Source organism: Struthio camelus, chromosome 12, assembly GCF_040807025.1.
Source record: "Struthio camelus isolate bStrCam1 chromosome 12, bStrCam1.hap1, whole genome shotgun sequence".
NCBI lineage: Eukaryota > Metazoa > Chordata > Aves > Struthioniformes > Struthionidae > Struthio > Struthio camelus.
Window position 1 is genome coordinate 13,311,316 of NC_090953.1, and position 19,735 is coordinate 13,331,050.

The 19,735-nt window shown below is 40.2% G+C and overlaps 1 protein-coding gene across 3 annotated transcripts in view; it reads left to right on the top strand.

Moving 5' to 3' along the window:
- The window catches only part of FBN1 (fibrillin 1), a 164,082-nt gene that overhangs the window by 135,871 nt on the left and 8,476 nt on the right, over positions 1-19,735 (top strand). The window contains exons 45-63 of one of the 3 annotated variants that reach the window (XR_011143704.1): positions 3,042-3,167; positions 3,960-4,076; positions 4,495-4,623; positions 5,138-5,257; positions 5,707-5,832; positions 7,818-7,967; positions 10,358-10,423; positions 11,164-11,280; positions 11,628-11,747; positions 13,410-13,532; positions 13,966-14,097; positions 14,700-14,825; positions 15,311-15,369; positions 15,481-15,687; positions 16,256-16,381; positions 16,590-16,712; positions 17,671-17,787; positions 18,570-18,698; positions 19,514-19,633. Coding sequence is in view for 2 of the 3 variants with exons in the window: in XM_068958240.1 (XP_068814341.1) it covers positions 3,042-3,167; positions 3,960-4,076; positions 4,495-4,623; positions 5,138-5,257; positions 5,707-5,832; positions 7,818-7,967; positions 10,358-10,423; positions 11,164-11,280; positions 11,628-11,747; positions 13,410-13,532; positions 13,966-14,097; positions 14,700-14,825; positions 15,481-15,687; positions 16,256-16,381; positions 16,590-16,712; positions 17,671-17,787; positions 18,570-18,698; positions 19,514-19,633 (2,274 nt within the window). In the remaining variant the exon portion in view is untranslated. Of the gene's footprint in view, positions 1-3,041; positions 3,168-3,959; positions 4,077-4,494; positions 4,624-5,137; positions 5,258-5,706; positions 5,833-7,817; positions 7,968-10,357; positions 10,424-11,163; positions 11,281-11,627; positions 11,748-13,409; positions 13,533-13,965; positions 14,098-14,699; positions 14,826-15,310; positions 15,375-15,480; positions 15,688-16,255; positions 16,382-16,589; positions 16,713-17,670; positions 17,788-18,569; positions 18,699-19,513; positions 19,634-19,735 lie in introns of those variants that run through there. The other 2 variants (XM_068958240.1, XM_068958242.1) reach the window with 2 other exon arrangements.

Below are 19,735 nucleotides of genomic sequence, written 5' to 3' on the forward strand. Positions count from 1 at the left end.
GAAGTCTAAAAAAGCCTATCTCCTCTTCAGAAAGATGTATGCTGTAGGATAACGCATGATTTTTTGGGGGCTTAAAGCCTTTTAGAAGATCCCACAAGCATTCTGCTAATGTCCCAGAAGACTAACGGACCCATTCTGCAAAGGCCAAAATGATTAGTCACCTGAGTAGGTGTTTATCTTCCACTTTATTCCGTCAGCCTCAAAGGTTTTCTCTAATCCATATCATGCCTAGGGAGGGAAGACCAAGACGATTCACTACCTCTGAATGAACTGTTTTCTGGCACTAAAAACTCAGTTGCTTCCCAACAGGGAACATGTGATATTTTCCCTGTCCTTTTCCTGAATTCTTTGATTTTTTTATTGTAATTTGCTAAACGTGTTCTGAAACTTTATTTGCCACTTGTATTTTCACTTACAAATCAGTGCTTACTGGAGTCTTCTGCTGATAAGATGGGCTTATCTGCTAGGCCATATGCAATAACTAACTTGAAAAGCTTATTGTTAAACTTCCTAACCTTTCTATATATTTAAACAGGGCCGTGAACATTACTTTTAAATACTTAGTGAGCGGGACTGCAGTTCTCTAATCTATTTGCTCTTTCTTCTTATATCATAGCCCAGAGAGGCATTCATGTTATCTCAATTATTTGAAGAAACACAGAGGCTTGAGTGTGCTGTGAGCCAGACAGCCATCGATATTATATACATTTCTGAACAAAATAATAATTACAAAGGAAATTGGTAACATTTTCCTTGGTTTTTTGCTTCTGAGTACTTGAGTGTTAGGAAGTGCACTTTTCCCTGCAGTACAGTTTCTCATTGTTTAGTGAGACCCTCGCGGGAAAAGGATGTAAGGGCGACCAGAACACTACTATGAGAACTAAAACTTTGTTTTGTTAAGTTATGCAGCAGAACATGTAAATGTTCAATATATTCCTAATGTAATCGTTGTTATTATGCCTTCATTACAGTAGTACAGGAAAGCCCGGGAAGGTTCTGATATGGGTTACAATACCTAACATGAATTGGCACAAACAGTTACACTTCCCTGTATTTTGCTCTTATTTTATATTTAGTGAAAATAAAGTCAAACAATTAGAGTCAAAACAAAAATAGTTGATAAAGTACTTGATCCTGCAAAGGAAGGAAATTCCCAACCATTCTACTGAAAGTGAAGAGTACTAAGCACCTTGCAGGATTGGATCAGCTACTACTTGCTACTGCATGGAAAAATGTTTGTACCCCCATAGCTTGTATGCTGTTGAATCAAAGCTATGGTATATAATGGGCACTAGTATGATGAGTACTGCATTTATCTCACTAGAATAGCATTCTTCTGGTGCTATCTGTTGTGATATAATAAATATTTTTTGTACAAACTCATTTGAGACACTTAAAATTTTGAGTTATGCCTCCCAGTTTTTAAACTATTCTGACACTCAGTGTTTACCCCAAAAGAAATGATTTTTCCCTGGGATTTTAATTCACTATTAATTTGCCCAGAGAACACCAAAGAGAGTGATAGTCTTTCTTTGTTCCTCCCTTTCTTAAGGTGAGAGGATTAGGAGTTCTGAAGATAGCATGCTATCCCACTTTGGTTTTCTTTTTGCCTCCTTCAGATTCTTCCAATCTAATTAGCAGCAGTGTCTTTAATAGTGTTGGGAGAACTTGATTCTCGGTGAAAATCCCTCCCAAGTTACTAACAGCCCCAGTTCACATACAGTGAACATAGGGGTATATAGGGATTTTCAGTGTGCCGAGCGGAAATTAGAGAGGAGGCAGTGTAGAGGAAAATGAGATTTAGTACATGCATTTCTTTGCAATTAGGAAGAACCTAAATCTTATTTTTATGGTGAACGGAGGACAGTTTGATGAGAAAGAGCATCTACTTTCCTTAGACTACATATAAAAGAATATTTTTGTGCATTAAAATCTAATAGATTCTAATAGAAACCTATAGCAACACCTCAGTTTTTGTATTTTGGAGCGGCAGTAGACAAAGCACCATGAAGCATATTGAATGAAAACAGCTCTTGCTGGTGAAGAGATCATTAAAAAGAGCTCATTTGATTCACGTTCCTGATTTATGTTATGGAGAGAAAAGTGCTGGACAGCAAACATTTTGTTCTTTGTTTTGTTTCACTTGCTATTGATAAAATCCTGAATTCTGACTGACAGCATTCATAACAAGAGTAGCAGGAAGCAGTCAGCTATTGAACTAGTGTAGCAGATGCCCTGCTATTACAAGGCAGCATATCCCATGCTGACAGGATGGTTTTTCCCCATGTGCCTCTGCGGAATTATGCAGTTGAGTGTTTGCTGCTGCTGCTGCTGGGAAAATATCTTCTGACGCTATACAGCAGTAACCCTTCCTGCTGCGTGAGCTTATCATGCCCTTATCATGCCCTGTTCGTCTGGTTTACAGGGTCATCACATTACACAAGGCATAGATGCTTCAACGCATACGTAGTATACATGTAGCCATTTTACTTCTGCACAATGGGTAGCTATATCCGTGATGGCCTTTGTAGCTTAGTGAGACAAGTGTGGGATTTATTTCCATTTCTGTTTTGTGGGAATTCTGTAAGTTAATCAAGAAGGTTGTTTTATAATTGGGAAGACAATCAAATATGGCTAAAGCAAGTAATTACTTTCATTAGAAGGATATAAACTGTAATATATGTGTGGCTTTCATATCTGCTACAAAGTCAGTGTAGAGTGCTCAGAAAGCTCCCCACACGTTTTCGTATCATTACTTCAAAGCTACGGTGATATGCCTTCCCTCCAGCAAGAAACTGTGATTGGTAAACGTAATTTTCACAGGAAACTTTTTTTTCAGCTCTGCAAACATGGAAAAAGTAATTTGCAAGCAAATGACTCGTTTTCTGAGATGTACTTAGTAATGCTCTTTTCATTAACAAACTAAGCTGTACTATTTTAAATGAGGGCTGGATTCTGACTACCACATGATTGCTACTAATAAATCTTTCCAGCTTTGTAGTTTAGGAGGCTTAACTTTCAGTGTGTCTTTTTATTTTCAGATCGAAACGAGTGTCAAGAAATTCCCAATATCTGCAGCCACGGTCAGTGTATTGACACTGTTGGAAGTTTCTACTGCATTTGTCACAATGGATTCAAAACCAACGATGACAGAACAATGTGTATAGGCAAGTATATAAAATCAAGCTGTATTTACACTTAACGTCTGTCTTAATGGAAGCCTATTCTCTCTGTCATAAGAAGTTGCATTACAAGAACTTACTGTGACCCATTTACCACCAGGCAAAAACACCATAGCTGGCAATTAGAGATAAAGCTGATAATGAATGAAGAATGTTTTGTTCAAGAAGAGCAAACCTTTAAAATACATATTCTGTCTAATGAACTGCTAGTGCTATCATTTTTCTGAAAAACGTTCTGTTTTTCTTGGAATTCTCCTAAGCATTTTGTCGTTTATTCCTTTGAGTAAGAAATCTAATAGATTAATGTTGCAGTGCAGTAATTGCACACAGCTTACTAGTTCACAGAGTAAGTGAGGGTAGATTCCGTGCCGGAGGACTGTCCTTTTCAGAAACGAAGTCATCTTAGTAAAAAATGAATTTCTATATTTAACCCTTTGGCAGCTGTTAGCATAGCATCTGTTGTCTGGGTTTGTTGTCTGAGGAGGTTTCAGGACACTTGTGACCAAAGATTGCTTAGACTTCCTTTAGGAAGAATGAGATAGGAGCTGTAGTAAGGTAAATGATTGTTGGACCCTTGATTAGTTTTTTCAGATGTTACCATCCAATGTATAAACCTGTGTAAAATCTTCTTTTGAGGAGGCATAACAATTAATCTTTCTCTCTTCCGTTTGCGCTGTGTTGCTAGTGTATTATTTCTCTTGCCTGTGGGATAGTTGTAAGGCCTTGCATTCCCCAAACATGATGAAAATTCTTGTTGCTCTTTCTTCTCTTTCATAGATATTAATGAGTGTGAAAGAGATGCCTGTGGCAACGGAACCTGCAGAAACACCATTGGCTCTTTCAACTGCCGCTGCAATTTGGGGTTCATCCTCTCACACAACAATGACTGCATAGGTAAGGAGAGCTGAGACCAGCTGTGTGTTGCTAAGATTTTCTGTTTCTAATAGAATTAACCATCTTCTCTGCTAAATTAGATTCCTGTCTTGCATGGTCTGTGTGATTAGAGATAAAAAAAAATGTTCCTCTGGTCAAAAAAGGCCTCTCTGATTAGGTACTCCTCGCTTTCTATAACCACTTGAGTGTTTGTATATGAAATATACCGTTCCTTTTTTTTTCCCCTTTAATCTTACTTTTTGATGGAAATTTGAAAACAGACAAATAGTGGTATTTTTTTCTTCATTTGCTTTTGAATTAGGGAATCATTGATGTATTATCAGTTTCTGTGCTGAAGTAGTGGAAGCAGAACTCTCAGTTACCCAGTTCTACTTGTTGCAGGTGTTTCTCACGCATCTGTCAATGTTATTTTTCTTAGATGTGGACGAGTGTGCAAGTGGAAATGGGATGCTCTGCAGGAACGGTCAGTGTGTGAACACAATTGGGTCCTTCCAGTGTCTGTGCAATGATGGCTATGAAGTGGCTCTGGATGGAAGGACTTGTGTTGGTGAGTACTTTGGCTTAGGGTAGAAAAAGCGCAGCAAACCTTGAACACCCATTCTTGAGTGAAAAAAGTGAAGACGTCAGAAAAATTCTCAGGCTGTCATCACTGTATCTAGCACAAGAAAATGATGGCAATGTACTGCAGTATTTTATTGACAGACTTGGCTATTGAACATATAAGCAAACAGAAAGTTTTGGGCACTTTGCGCTCTTTGGTTTCTGCCCTTTCCAGCTTTGTAGGTTGCAGTTATTCTGCCACCCCTTTTTTGCCTTGCAGGAGATGAGCAGGTACTGATTGCCTAGCCTGAGAAGTCTTTGCTCTTTCTTTTAATGTTGTTAGCTAGATCACGGATGAGCCTCTTGCTGAAGACCCAAGAGCCAGAAGACTCCTTCCCTGCTCCTGGGAAGTTCCACTGTCAGTTTGGTGGGAGCAAAATTAAAGCAGCCTGAACAGTAGATTTATTGAGATAATTTATTTGAGATAATTGCTGTTGCCTTTCTCTTCTCTCTTCTTTCAGATGTCAATGAGTGTGCTTTGGAGCCCGGAAAATGCTCACCGGGCACATGCCAGAACTTGGATGGATCGTTCAGATGCATTTGTCCTCCTGGATATGTCCTGCAAAATGACAAATGTGAAGGTGTGTTTATATTAATTCTTCTTCTGGCTGTTCTCCTAGCTACTCACAGTTACTGCCACTGTCCTCTGCATCTAAACACAGGTAGTGATTTCTCTTGTGGCAGTGTACAGTTCTGAACTGTAGCCTGTGTCTAAGTCACTTATTCTCAGAAAAAATCTCGCCAAGTTTTGTTTGCACCAGAGCTGCCTGATGTGATCTCAAGAAAGATCTGATCCCAGGCAGTGTGGCTGATGGTACAGTAGTGAGGTATGCCCACTGCATGAGCTTTTGAAAACTAGCCCTCGATTTCACACCTGGTTCTCTTGTCCCTCTGACTGTATGTTCTTCTATGGACGTTTGTGATTTCAAATCTGTTAGATTTCAGAGATGATGTAATTCTACATTTTATATTGTGCAGCTGCCAGCGTAGACATTTTCGTTTCTCATCTCTTGAATTACTTTTCCTATAGACATTGACGAGTGTGTGGAACAGCCAGAAATTTGTGCACTGGGCACATGCAGCAACACTCCAGGCAGTTTCAAATGCCTGTGTCCAGAAGGCTTTGTGTTATCTTCCACGGGAAGACGATGCCAAGGTAAGTTCACTCCCATTTTTTGGCATTTTCAGATTTGTTTTCTGTTTTATAAAAGCCCTATTAGCTGCCTGTTTCTAATATAACAAGGAGACTCTAGACTCAAACATTGTTTTTCACAAGGAAAACATGATAATTCTGTACTTGTGGCCAGGTGCTGTCTGGCCATAACATCTGTTTGTCATTAAAGAGAACATTGCAAAAAAAAGGGGCGAAGATGATGTTGAATACACTAGGTTAAATGAGGAAACAGTGTTGCCCTGAATCCCTTTCTTGCACCCCTGGAAGAAACATTGCAGCTACCTGGAACTCTGTATAGACTGTGACGTGTTTGACGTAGAAATGGAGCATGAACACAGAGAGGAGACTACTGCAGTGCGATTGCTAAAAGCAGCATTTCCAGGAATAAGGCTGTTCTTAGCACAAATTCTCTGTAGCGCTTGCTATATGCTATTCCTCTCCACAAATGTGCGGTGGAAAAAAGATCAATGGAAAAAAATTGAAAACAGCGTTGTGTGGATGATAGGAACCAAGTTGCTTAGAAAAGACTGAAGTGCCTTTATGGCTTCCAAAATACTGCATACACTTTTCAGAGCCTAAGCAGGGGCACTAAAACAGTGGTCAGATGCTAAAAGCTGGACATCTGCTAATGAAAAGCTGCAGGTTGGTTTATTCTATGGGTAAAGAATAAGCATAGCAAATTAGGGAGAGAGTTATTTTAAAGACTTTGGAAATGATTAAATAGATATATCATTAAATGTCTATACACAGTGTGCACAGTGGGAACCGCTGATGAGTAAGACCTTTGTAAGGACCTCTGTAGTTGTACTTGGCACAGAACAGTGATGCTTGTTGACACTATAGTGAGTTCTTCGCTTCACAGTGGGCTAAATGAAACTGTGGTTTTGGTAAAATGAATCCAACCTGCAGTAAGCGTTCATCCAAGTCTCCAAACCACCATGCAGTTTGGCACAGCTACTTCCCTCAACTTTGTGAAAGTAGCAGGGCTGTTTTAGCTGTGCTTTTGTAGCTTGTATAAATGAGGTTTCTTTAGCCTAGGGATATTGTTCTCCTCAGGTGAGGAAAAATCACCCAAAAAAACAACCCCTAATCTTATCCTTTATTAAAAAAAGACCCCCTGTTTTATGCATAATGTCAGAGGAAAATGCATGTTTGTGAACTTAGAGAAATGTGTTTCTCCCCATCCCCTGAAGAAGGCTGTTTTTTGAGCATCTCAGGCCAAATAAACTTTTGTTTAAAACTTTCCCATTACCTGGAACTTTTATAAAAGTCTAGACATTGCCCAGCATTGATGCTGCAGCCAGAAAACTGGATGAGCAGCTACTTCCACAACTGCCCCGATACTGACTGTCTGCCTGCCAACCCAGGGAGCTGCCAGCTCTCTGCCTGCTGGATACTTGTGGTTTGCGATCTCAGCTCTGCTTCAGCATCTTGGTTACCCAGCTTAAAGGAGTAAAATATAGTGCCACAGGGCCGATTCTCTTAGTTTGTGTATCCCTCAGGAGAGGATGAGGAGGGAAAGCCCTATTGGAAATAGCCTCTGACACTTCAATTCTATCCCACATTATCCTTACAAATTGATTCAAATCTTTCCACTCAAGTGATTCTGAATAATGATGGAATATAAATAAATTAAGCCAGTGTTCAGCATTTATAAAGAGGAGGAAGCAAAGGAAGGAGTACAGCCCTTCTGTCTCTGCCAAACAACATAGGGAAACTCTTCCTGCTTTTCCCTGACTGAAGTAGGCAGCTCTAACCCACAGCTTTCCTTCACTGAGGTAGAGAGTTCATCTTCCTCTTCATCTCTCTCCAGTCAGAGCCCAAAACGGTTCTTCTTGATAGCCTCAGATGGAAGTTGGGTGTTTTGTTGTTGGGTTTTTGTCCCTGTAATTTTGCAATAACACCTAAAAGTAAAAACTATGAAAAAGTCCGTCTAACTGTATAACAATAAATTTTTGTTTTTACAGATCTGAGAGTGAGTTACTGCTTTACCAAATTTGAAGATGGAAAATGTTCTGTGCCAAAGTCCCGAAACCACTCCAAACAAGAGTGTTGCTGTGCCTTGAAGGGGCAGGGATGGGGTGATCCATGTGAACTCTGCCCGGAGGAAGCAGATGGTGCGTTACTAAATCCTTTACCTTGGTGTCATGATAATCTCTCAGAACTGAAAGAAGACTGGGATTTTTAGAAGGATTAGGGAAAATAATTTTCCAGAGGTGTTTAACCATAACAGGTGCCAGTGGTCTCTGTAGGTGCCTTTGCAGTCACAGAGAACCATCTCTCAAGTAAGATATATATTCCATGTTTGCTCTGTAGATTTGTCAGTATGATTATGTGAAGAGTATAATATTCTGGAGGTGTGAGATACTAAAAACAGAAGAGAGTATTAGGTCCTTGATAGGCTCTGACTGTACAAACCTGCCAGATGCAAAGGAATTCGTGTAATTGTAAGAAAGTATAGGAAGTGGCACCAGAAACATGAAGTCTCATTAGTTCTTTTAAGAACAGTAGAACTAGAACTAGATCCACGTATCAGTCACCATGTCACTTGTTTTTATTCAAAAAAAATTAATTTCTCAATCTCATCATTAGGAAGGACTTACAAAAAGGAAAGGAATAACTGAGGACCTGATGAAAGAAAGCCTCCCTTCCCTAAATTGTGCTAAATGGTTTCCTTTTTGCTATCCTCTGTAAGACCCTGACTAACAAGGCAACAAACAAGTCAACAGGCCTTTGTAACATCATGGTACGATTTGCTGGCAGCAGTTTAATTCATAATGACATGTGGGTTTCAGCAATACGTTAATACAGTTCATTCCATTAATAAGTTATGTAGATGTTTTGCAGACAATCCTCACCAAAGCCAAGGAGAAAAAAAAGATATCAGATGCACTAGTTGCAGTACTCCTTCGAGGCTTATTCTCCGTGCATGTCTTATTCAGTTGCCCCTCGAGTGTTTGAGCCAAAGTCGGTTGGAAAAGCATGGTATACTTCACAGCGTTTCCTTGAAGTGTCATTTCATACGTTTTTCCCAGTCCAGACTGTTCTCAAAAGATGAGATCGAGGCCATTTTTCTCATCTTTTAAAAAAGAAAAGGCTTCAAGATATCTGAGCCTAGGAAATTTATGTCTCTGCATGTCCTGGGCAGTGGAGTTCTTTTAGGTATTCAGTTGTTGTCTTTGACAGGTTCTCCACTGTAATCCACCCGAGTGCAGGCTAGCATACTCGAGTACATGCACCACTTGAGTCCCGTTCTGAAGGCTTGAGCAAGAGGTAGTGTTTTTGCTGCTCGGTGTACAGGGCTGAGTTTCCCACTGAGTGAGTAGCAGTATGCCAGCCGCTTTGTTATTCTCGGTGCACAGTGTGCATCTATATTATGCTTCTATTTTGGCCAACCTCGGCAAAGGTTAGCTAATGTGTTTCAGCTAAAGAATAACATAATGTTTGTTCATCCATCTGTAAGATTGTATGATACTGTAAACCTCTACAGCCTGTTGAAACTGCAAAGCAAAAAGTTGCATCTTGTGAAGGGTTCTGTTATGTTCTGAGCAGGATCAATAGAGCAGATGCTCCATGGTGTCTTGAGATGGCCTGAATTACTGTCCTGTGTCCATCCATCTGCTTACAGAGTACAACTTAGAGGGGAAAGGAAGGAGGTTAGTTTCATATGCAGGGCTTGTATTTTTTGTTTGGTGTCAGACCAAAACTGATGGGTTTCTGAATGTGAATGACCTTTGTGATCACATGCAACCTCATAGTATTTTGGTCCATCAGTGTGGAAATTTATGATTTCTTAGATAGTCTAATGCCCAGAATATGATAGGCGAGTCACAGAAATAAGACAATATGTTCTTTCTGCAACACAAAATAGAAAACAACTGGTTCTGGAAAGACTTGTGTCTTCTTCAAATCTTCAAAAACAGCTTGATAAATCCTTGTGGATTCGGAAACTGCATGATAACTTCACTCTAAGCTGAACCCAGAAATTATACTCTCAGCCTACCTGTAGTAAAATATATTGCTTACTGTAGAAGAGATTGAGATACTTTGAGCAGCTACTAACTAGTGACTACAGATGCAATTGTAGGAAATCTTTCGTTTACAAGAGAAAAGAGTGCAGTCATTGGTATTGGTACGTTTTTAATGGAAATACTGCATTAGTTTGCTCCTTAAAGGTAGTTAAATAATGCAAATTATTTGCAGGATTTTACATATATGTGCAGGAGATGGGGTAAAATGTAAAGTGAGCATACGTTTTTTACATATGTGTAAGACCAAATTAAATTATAGGTTTGCGTATTATATTTCTGAATCTGAACACGAGTACATGCACATTGACACCCATACAAAAGCACACTTAAGTGCATTAAAATAGTGAGGAGTGCTGCCAGTATCTGGCTGGAAGGATGAATCACTGCTAGTGATTCTGTAGCTCATGGGTAATGTTGATTGCCAAGACAGAATTTAACATATGGTTTGACGTTTGTTTGTTTGTTTGTTTGTACAGAGGCATTCCGGCAGATTTGTCCGTTTGGAATTGGCATCCTTGTAGGACCCGGTGATGCAAGGCTGGGTAAGTGACTGAACCTGCTTGTTGCCATTGTAGCATTAGTATGCCATTTTTCTACCCATAAGCTATTCTCCCTTTCAACTGAAAATAGCATCTCTGCAAATATTTCCAAAAGCCATGAATCTTAGAAATGTCTAGACATTTTTTTCAATTATTTATACGGATTTTAAATTCAAGACACAATCTCACATATATTGGAAATTAATCTTATTTTAGAGCAGCACGTTTAGCTTTTAATTTACATTGAGCTGCCTTTCTAGGAAACTTGTGTATGATCTAGCAAATGGACATATCATATGTGTACCCTTTCATATCGAGTATATGTAGCTTATTTACAGTAAATGCTTTTAATCCTCTAGTAGTGCAAGCCATAGTTTCCCACAACCCCTCAGTGCATTATATTCTCTCCCAAGACAAACAGCCCTTAGCTGTACTGGCAAAAGTTTTCATTTAAGGAGAGTTGGAGAGCTACTGTTTTTGATATCTCCTCTTCTCCCTATGGCCCTGCTTGGAGAGGTATTTTATCTCACACTTGGAATCAGTTTGTTCTGCTTGCTGAAAGCTGACCTGCAAGTTGGATTCTTTGCCCTTATCCCAAAAAATCAAATTTCAAATAATATTAGTATTTTTGTTGTGAGTTCAGGAATATTTCCTGCCAGAACAAAACTAACTGTTCTTTGAGAGAGGTTTGAAACTACACGAAGTAAAGTGCACTAAGTATGTTCTTTGTATTTCTGGTCAAGATGTGGATGAGTGCCTTGATCCAGATAATTGTAAATTTGGGCAGTGTATCAACACAGATGGGTCTTTCCGATGTGAATGTCCGTATGGTTACATCCTGCAAGGAGCTCAGTGTGTGGGTAAGTACAGCTCTTTCATCTTCCATTTTAAAGCATATGCTGAATCCCTAAGTATGGTATTAAGGAACAGTGGGGATATATTATTCTAATATTGTGCAGTGCGCATCCTCGTTGATACTCAAAACCCGACTGGGCAGGGCGTGAGCAGCTTGCTCCAAGTTGGTCCTGCCCTGATTGGGGGCTTGGCTCAGATAACCTCCGCCAGTCCCAAATTTTGCTAGGACTCTACAACCGATTCTTTAACCTACGTGAGTTCTTGCATTTTAAACTGGCATATATCAATAACCTGAAGTTTTATGCTTTCTAATTGAGTGTAACCCACACTGCCTCGATTAAACTGCTTGCAGATACTGATGAATGTGCTGTTGGAAATCCGTGTGGAAATGGAACTTGCAGAAATGTGGTAGGAGGCTTTGAATGCACCTGTGTTGAGGGATTTGAGCCTGGACCAATGATGACCTGTGAAGGTGAGACTCCTGAATGTTCAGGGTTGTCAATGCAGTTGTATGGGGAAATACAGTTTCCTGATTTCAGCAACAGCTGAGGAAAGTTAAGGAGCTAAAAAAAACCAGACACCTTTGGAATGATGCATCTTTATTTGTTTATCTGAAACAGAAAAATAAGTTCCTTATCCTGCTATCCCCCTTGAACTGTGGTACCTTTTTCTAGCTGGAAATTGAGTGAACAGGCTTTCAGGTAGTAACTGCTAATGAACTTCCCAGGGAGCATATTGGAGTAGGTTCCGTGCAGAACACTACCCAGAAACGCTGCTTATTGTGTGTGCAGTTTTTGCTTACCTCCCAGATAACTCTTGAGAGAAGAGAGTAGCTGTGGATGATTTCTGAAATGGGAAGCAAAGATCAGAATAGAAAATGGAACTCTTGGGTTTGTTTGGAAAGAGAGAACGAAACAGAAAACCCAATTCCATGGTAACTCCATGTTGAATATTTCCAGTGCTTTGGTCTCTCATTTCAAAAGTAAAGATTTGGAAGTGTACAAAGAATGGGTTAGTAAGGAAGATCAGAGGTATAGAAGAGGTATGAAGAAAATTAATTTGACTAGAATTTTTCACTTTGAAAAAGTGACTGAAGAGACATGCGACTGAGATCTATAAAGCCGTGAGTGGTAAACATACTAGAGCTGGAGGGAAAATGTAAGACAAACCAAAGCAAACATTTTTTATATGCATAGTACTTACTTAAGTTGTGGAACTCATGGCTGCAGAATATTAGTGAGGCCACAAGTATAAATTGTTCCAAAAAAAGGTTGTACAAATTTGTGTAGGAATCCATCAGTGGAAATTAAGCTTGATAGTTTAGATGTGGCTTTTGGCTGTGGAAGTCCTTAAACTGCGGGGCTGTATCAGGGGAAAGATCTCTGCACATGCGGTAAGGTTTTTTTTAAAATACTCTCCTCCAATTACTGCCAGAGAGAGGAAAATGTCCTAGGACATTCTAACGCTCTCATCTGACCTGACACAACTATTCTTAAATTATCTGCCACAATCTAGTTTGCAGTCCCTTACAAGAGAACGCTTCTACTTTGCAGTAGCTTGTTTTAGCTTTATGTGCAGTTCGAGCTTCCTTCGCTTCCCCATGGAATTTGGGTGAGCGGCTCCAGTTGCAGAGGAGGAGTTAGCAGAGTGTGTAAACATCATTAGCAATAATTTCTGGAGGAGCACAGAGCGTGCGTAAATGCACTTTAAAATGATGATGCTTCTAGTAAGGGTATTGTTTTGTGGAGTTCTGTGTACAAAGAAGATGAATTAACGAATCTAGAATGTAAAAATAATTAGCCATAAAAACTGAGCCTAAGCGTGTAAAAGAGGTGTTTTAACTCAGACAATATTTTGGCAGTATGAATCTGGAAATTATTTCCATTGGCTGTTTGCCATCGAAGATAGTGAAACTTCAGGTAGCTTTGCAACCATCCTAACAAATGGGATGCTGGTGGCTGTTCCTAAACAGAAATCCATAATTAGTAGAACCGTGGGTCCTTAAGCATTAGAATTTACCCCTCGGTAAACTGGGATCTGTAATAGTGGTGACTAAAACCTGTGCGTTCTTGCCTGCTGCATCTCACAAAAGCGTGTTTCACTCCCCATGTGGTCTTTGTTGATCCGAGTCCAGATGTGAACGAGTGCGTTCAGAACCCTCTGCTGTGTGCTTTCCGTTGCGTGAACACCTTTGGGTCCTACGAGTGCAAGTGCCCTGCTGGCTACGTTCTGCGAGAGGACCGGAGGATGTGCAGAGGTAAAGTTCTTGCGAAACTTTCACAGTTACTAGATAATATGATTTCAGGTTACTGCAGGGGTATGGCTAAGACTCACTGCAGTAGTGGGCTAGAGTTTTAATCCCAAGAAGTAACTGAGTCAAAGAGAAGAATTTGGGATGAAATTCGATGGCTTGCGTTATGGAGATGATTGTATTAGCCTTATCCTGCCTGTAAAATTAAACATCTGCATAAAATAAAGTCATATGGTATGATGCAGCTTTATCTTGCCCTGAAAAAAGAGCATTTAGGAGAAATCAATTTCCTCTAGACTAGTAAATCTTATAGTTAATTTAGCACAGTAGAAACTTGTGTAGAATTTGATTATGATTACAATTCCAAAGTCAGAATTTACGGTTGTAAATTTCCAGGAGGATCTCTAGTCTATAACAAAGTCTAAACCTGTGTTTTTAGATCAGAATGAGTGTGAAGAAGGTATTCATGACTGTGACTCAAAGCAAATGGAGTGCAAAAACCTAATAGGCACCTATATGTGTATCTGTGGACCAGGTTATCAGCCCAGACCAGATGCGGAAGGCTGTGTAGGTAAGTGACACTGAAGTGCTGAAGCTCTGGAAACACACAGTTCCTCAGCAGAGCTGAAAGTTTTGGATTTAACACAGTGTTCAGGATATCGGGGAAGAATTGTGCAACTCTCTGGATCTCAGCCAGATCCACTGGTGCTATATACTCTTTCCTTCCCTGTTCTCCTCACTCTGTGCAAACATCTGGGCAGTAGGTAGATGTGTCTGTCTTTACAATCAGTTTGTACTACTGTTGACGAATTGCTCTGCGTGAAGAAAGCAGAGAATTGGGCCCGCTGCTGTAAGCTTGTTTGTCTCTGCTGACGTGAGTGAAAGTAGATCTACGTTGTTTTTCAACTTGGCAGTGCATTCAGAAGTGAAGCTATAACCGTCAGATAATTTTGAAAAACAGTGAGGAACACATTGCAGAGAAAACTCAGTAACAAAATGTATGATGTTGAGCTGGACTGTCCTCTGCAAATTGAACAAAAGAATTTTTAAAAAATCAGTATTATGCAGATTTAATGGAACGGAATGCACAGCTTAAAAATTCTCTAGAAACTTTTCAAACCTGCATTAATCCATTGAGGGGCTTGATTTTTGTCTGTCGTTTCAAAAACACAGATGAGAATGAATGTCAGACCAAGCCTGGGATCTGTGAGAATGGCCGTTGCATAAACACCGTGGGAAGTTACAGATGCGAATGCAATGAGGGATTCACTGTCAGTGACACCCAGAACGAATGCCTTGGTAAGCGCCACAGTAACACCCCAGCAAACTCTCAGTCCAATAGCAGAAACTTTGTTTTCTGGGAGTCACTCTAGCTGTATTTTTGGCAGTGGGTGGTGGCCCTTGGTTGGGGTTGCTTTACCACTTAATAACTTGCTATGTTTTTAAGTACTCAAGTGCTTAAGCTGAGAGATGTAATAGTGAGTAAACATGCTCTTGAATGTATGTACCTTCAGGAAAGGGCCTTCATAAGTCGGTGCCTTCCTGCAAGTTCATTCTTCCGAGGTTAATCGTATGCCTGCCTTGGTCAATTAGATTGTGTTGGCATGCTGTGAAAGCTCACCGTTCAGTCATGTTAGTCAGCCTGGAATTACTCTGCCTTTTCTTTGTTTCTGATTTTCAGCCAGTCCTTTTTCTCCGGGTTCAAACAGAAACATGTCTTTTCATAAGCCTGATGCAACTTGTCTGCCACCTTTTGCTAAATTTCCTGTCTTTGTTTCCCTTAGACACCGTGTTCTCTTTCTTACTGCTGGTAGTCTTTCATTCTCAGTTCCACAGTCCCAGGGTGAAGTATGCCTTCCTTTCTTTTATATTTCTGACTAAATTCCTAATCTCTTGTGACCCTCTGAAGGTCATCGCCATTAGGATTCTGTGTGATGCATAATTTGTCTTCCAGACAACAGGGAGGGCTACTGCTTCACTGAAGTGTTACAAAGTATGTGTCAAATCGGATCAAGCAACAGGAACTCTGTCACCAAGTCTGAATGCTGCTGTGATGGTGGCCGAGGCTGGGGGCCAAACTGTGAGGTCTGCCCCTTCCCAGGCACTGTGGCCTTCAAAAAACTTTGCCCTCATGGCCGAGGATACATGTCTAATGGAGCAGGTACTGACTGACTTATTAGATGTCCTGTTGTGCAATGCAAGATTCAGTGATAAATTATAAACTCTTACTTTTTGCACATTTGAATGCTGTGAATTCCTTAAATAGAGCGCTGTTAAATATGTCAGATAACAGTCCAAACGTTATGCAAGTTTTCACGTGGAGAGGACTCCAAAGTGAGGGAGGGTATGCAGCCACAGATGCTGGGTGACACGGCACCCAGCCTGTCCTAGGCTGGTGACCAGCTTCGCAGATGCTTGTTTTACATGCTGATTGGATGGGCATCTGCACTCTGACATTTGAGTGTGCTGTAAGTACTGATTAAGAGCTATTCGTGTATATGAAAGCAAGGTGGAGTTTATTTATTCGTAGAGGCTAATATGTGATCAATTCTAGTTATCCATGTTTTCCTACTTAGTATTTCTTCATCGTCTGTGAAATACTTCCTGATTTCATGTTGTTTTTATGTAGGGTTTTTTTTTTCCGTGTCAGGTCACAAGGATCAATTGAAATTGGATAAAATCTGTTGTTCTTCTTCTTCCTTTATGAACTAACCTCTGTTTAATTGCAGATATTGATGAGTGCAAGGTTATTCATGATGTCTGTCGTAATGGGGAATGCATCAATGAGAGAGGATCTTATCGTTGTCATTGCAACCTTGGCTATACTACAGATATAACTGGCACTCTTTGCATAGGTAGGATTTTCATTATGTTGTGTGTTTAAGTATATTACTAAGAGATGGCTTGGAGATGGAAACACAGAAATCTTGAAAAATGAGAAAAGCAAATGCATTTATTAGCTGGTCTAGAGGATTTCCTTCTCATATCTCCTGAGTAATTTTTAAACGTATTATCACAAATCTTGCTTGTAATTGTTGAGGTGTCTGCTTTTTCCCTTTTTAGATCTGAATGAATGTAATGAGTCACCGAAACCTTGCAATTTCATCTGCAAAAACACAGAGGGAAGCTTCCAGTGTTCATGTCCAAAAGGGTACATCCTCCAAGAAGATGGGAGAAGCTGCAAAGGTAAAAAATGAGAAGAAAAGAGTTTACTGCAGAAATTCTGTTTCACAGGCAAATACCAATCCAAGAATATACAGATGATGTAAATCTATCTGCTTGATTTGTGTGAGTATTTCCACTAAGGACAGTGGAAATTGGCTTGCACAGGATGGAGCTGATGTTTTAATTAGCTTGATAATATGGATGAACAGTAAATCCATAGGAATTTTTGCAGGCTGATAGCAACTAGTCTTAAAAGGTTTGAGAACCAGCGGTATAAATGGTTTGTCTTATAATGGTAAGCATGTTAATATAAGCCGTATTTTGTCATGATAAATGTATCTTAATGGCTGCTAATTATAGTAACTCTAATGATTTGCAGCAAAAAGATGAACAGGGTTTGCAGAAACCTTGTCCAGCATCAACAAAGTTTTAACCTTCCACATCTGCAGCATTCCGGTAAGGGACAGCAGTGCAGGAGAGATTTTAAAATGTCCATTATATTTTTATTTATTTTTGTATCTTGGTAGCAAAGGTCTGACTAAAATCCCCACAAGTTAGAGCAGCAGTTCTAACCTTGGAATTGGAAATAACAGTTTACTCCGTCATTAGCGTTTTAAGTATTTCTTCTGGGGTAACAGCATGCTTCAGTGCAATGCTATTTTGCAGTCTACCACTGCCTCTTGTAAAGATGGAGACTTCCAATTTATAGCCTGCAATGAGAGCAGACATTTATTTTGTAATAGCTACTTTCGGAAAGACGAGAGGGGTTGCTGTAATCCTGCATTAGCATGGCTCCAAAGTCCCGGTCGCTACGTATGGGGCTCCACGTGAGAGGAACTGGAAGCCAGCAAGGAAAGTGAGGCGTAGATTCATAAGGCTGTGATATGTCATTTGTTTGCAGTCACTTTTGCCTAAATCCAGTGGGATTATCAGCTCCTCCATAGGGAACAAAAGTGAATAATATCTGCTTCTTTTTTAGATCTTGACGAATGTGCAACAAAGCAGCACAACTGCCAGTTCCTTTGTGTCAACACTATTGGGGGCTTCACTTGTAAATGTCCTCCTGGATTCACTCAGCACCATACAGCCTGCATAGGTAAGGCATATGGGAATGTAAACTCAAATTTGGGATTTCTTACTGACTGTTCCTGCAGAAGCAAAGTAATAAGAAGGTGGAGTCAGTTTTTTGAGAGACTAAATGGAAAGCTCAGCCAAATACTGATCCCAGTCGCACTAGAGCGGAAGGTGCAAAGAGGCTCTCCCTCCTACCTTCCCTTGTTTTCACAATCTACATCTTTGAGTTTTCCCACCGCAAGGACCATACAGTGAAAACACTGCTTTGTAAATCATTTCTGACCCTTTCTTCACCAGCAAGCGAAAGTTTCATTCTGTTTCTGTAGTTCATTGCAGATCCTACACTAGACGCCATGTCAAAGAGCCTTTAAACTATAAGCACTAAATGTGTATATTTCTGCAGTTGTCCTTTAAACGTATACCTATTAGGTCTGTGGAAATGTCAAGTGAAACGACTTCCTGCAAACACTATGTTTCTGCTCTGCAGTTTGGATCTAGCTTGCAGCAGTTTGATCCTATGGTGTTGGTATGAGTTTGGGAGTGTTTTGAAGACTAAAACATCAAACTCCAGATTCTTAGTGAAGAAAGGGAACGTTTCTCTTCCCGTAGCTGTTGCTAGTGTTTTCAAGTGAAAACGTAATGCCAGCTCTCCTTCTGTTAGGCAAAGCAGAAAACGGAGGGGACAGTAAGACGTTACTAATGTTTCTCTATGGCTTGTCACAGTCTATTCATTATCAGTATTGCTAAATGATGTCTTCTCAGTGAGTAATAAAAAAATAACACTAAGGCTTTGGTTTCCTTCAGATAATAATGAATGTGCTACTGAAATCAATCTTTGTGGGGCAAAGGGTATTTGCCAGAATACACCAGGAAGTTTTGTTTGTGAGTGTCAGCGTGGCTTCTCACTCGATCAAACTGGGCTTAGCTGTGAAGGTAGGTACAACACACAGTGCATTTAACTTGATCTTCTCTTGTTTCCTTGGTCTTCTCTTGTCCTACTGTCATCAAAGGAGGACCTATGGAATGAGCACGTGTAGCTTGTGTGCAGGGATGAGGGTATGGAAAGTTAGCGAGAAGATGTTTCTTTCCATGCGAATGAATAGATAGATAGATACAATCCTGGATGCTAAAGAGCTGGAGAGAAATTTTCTAAGGAAGCTTTAATTTAGCCTGAAGTATTTTAGTTTAAGCCTCATAAGTTCAGTGACCTTCTGTTGAATGCTACCTGAATTTCTGAGGCACCCACCGAGGACAGGAAGCCTTGCAAACTCAAGGCAGCCTGCTAAACAGACAGTGCAAGGGCTGCAGACTTTATTCCTCTCAGTCCCTTGATCCTCTAGAGCCTTCTCCTGGGTCAGAGGTTAGTTTGCTTTGAAACAAGATATGCGGGATTCCCGGGTCAGATGCTCAGGTACAAGCCAAGGAGCTCTTTGCTAGTAGCTGGGAGCCATAGGGAGGCCTTGGTAATCCCATGTACAAATGGCTCTCCGCTCCATAGTGCGATGCAGAAGCCCTGAGTATTGTGGCTGAATTGGAGCTTTCAGTAGTTTTCAGCCCTAAGTTGCTTGCTGTGGAGCCAGAAATCCAAACTTGAAGTGGTCTCCAAAGGCTGGCCAGTGTTTTGGAAGATACTAGAATATACAATTATATGTGATACGTGAATATATGTGGTTATTTGTAATACACTTTTCAATATAGCATAATTTGAGCTTCTCTCTCAAAATTCAGAGTGTATCTCACCTTTTTAGATGTTGATGAATGTGATGGAAACCACCGGTGTCAGCATGGTTGCCAGAATATAATTGGAGGATACAGGTGTAGCTGCCCACAAGGATATCTCCAGCATTACCAGTGGAACCAATGTGTTGGCAAGTCACCTTTTTAAATTCATACATGAAAACACTTTTTACCTTTATTAGCAGCAGGAAATGAAGAGCGGAGGGGCATTTTGCCGTATCTTTTTTCTGATT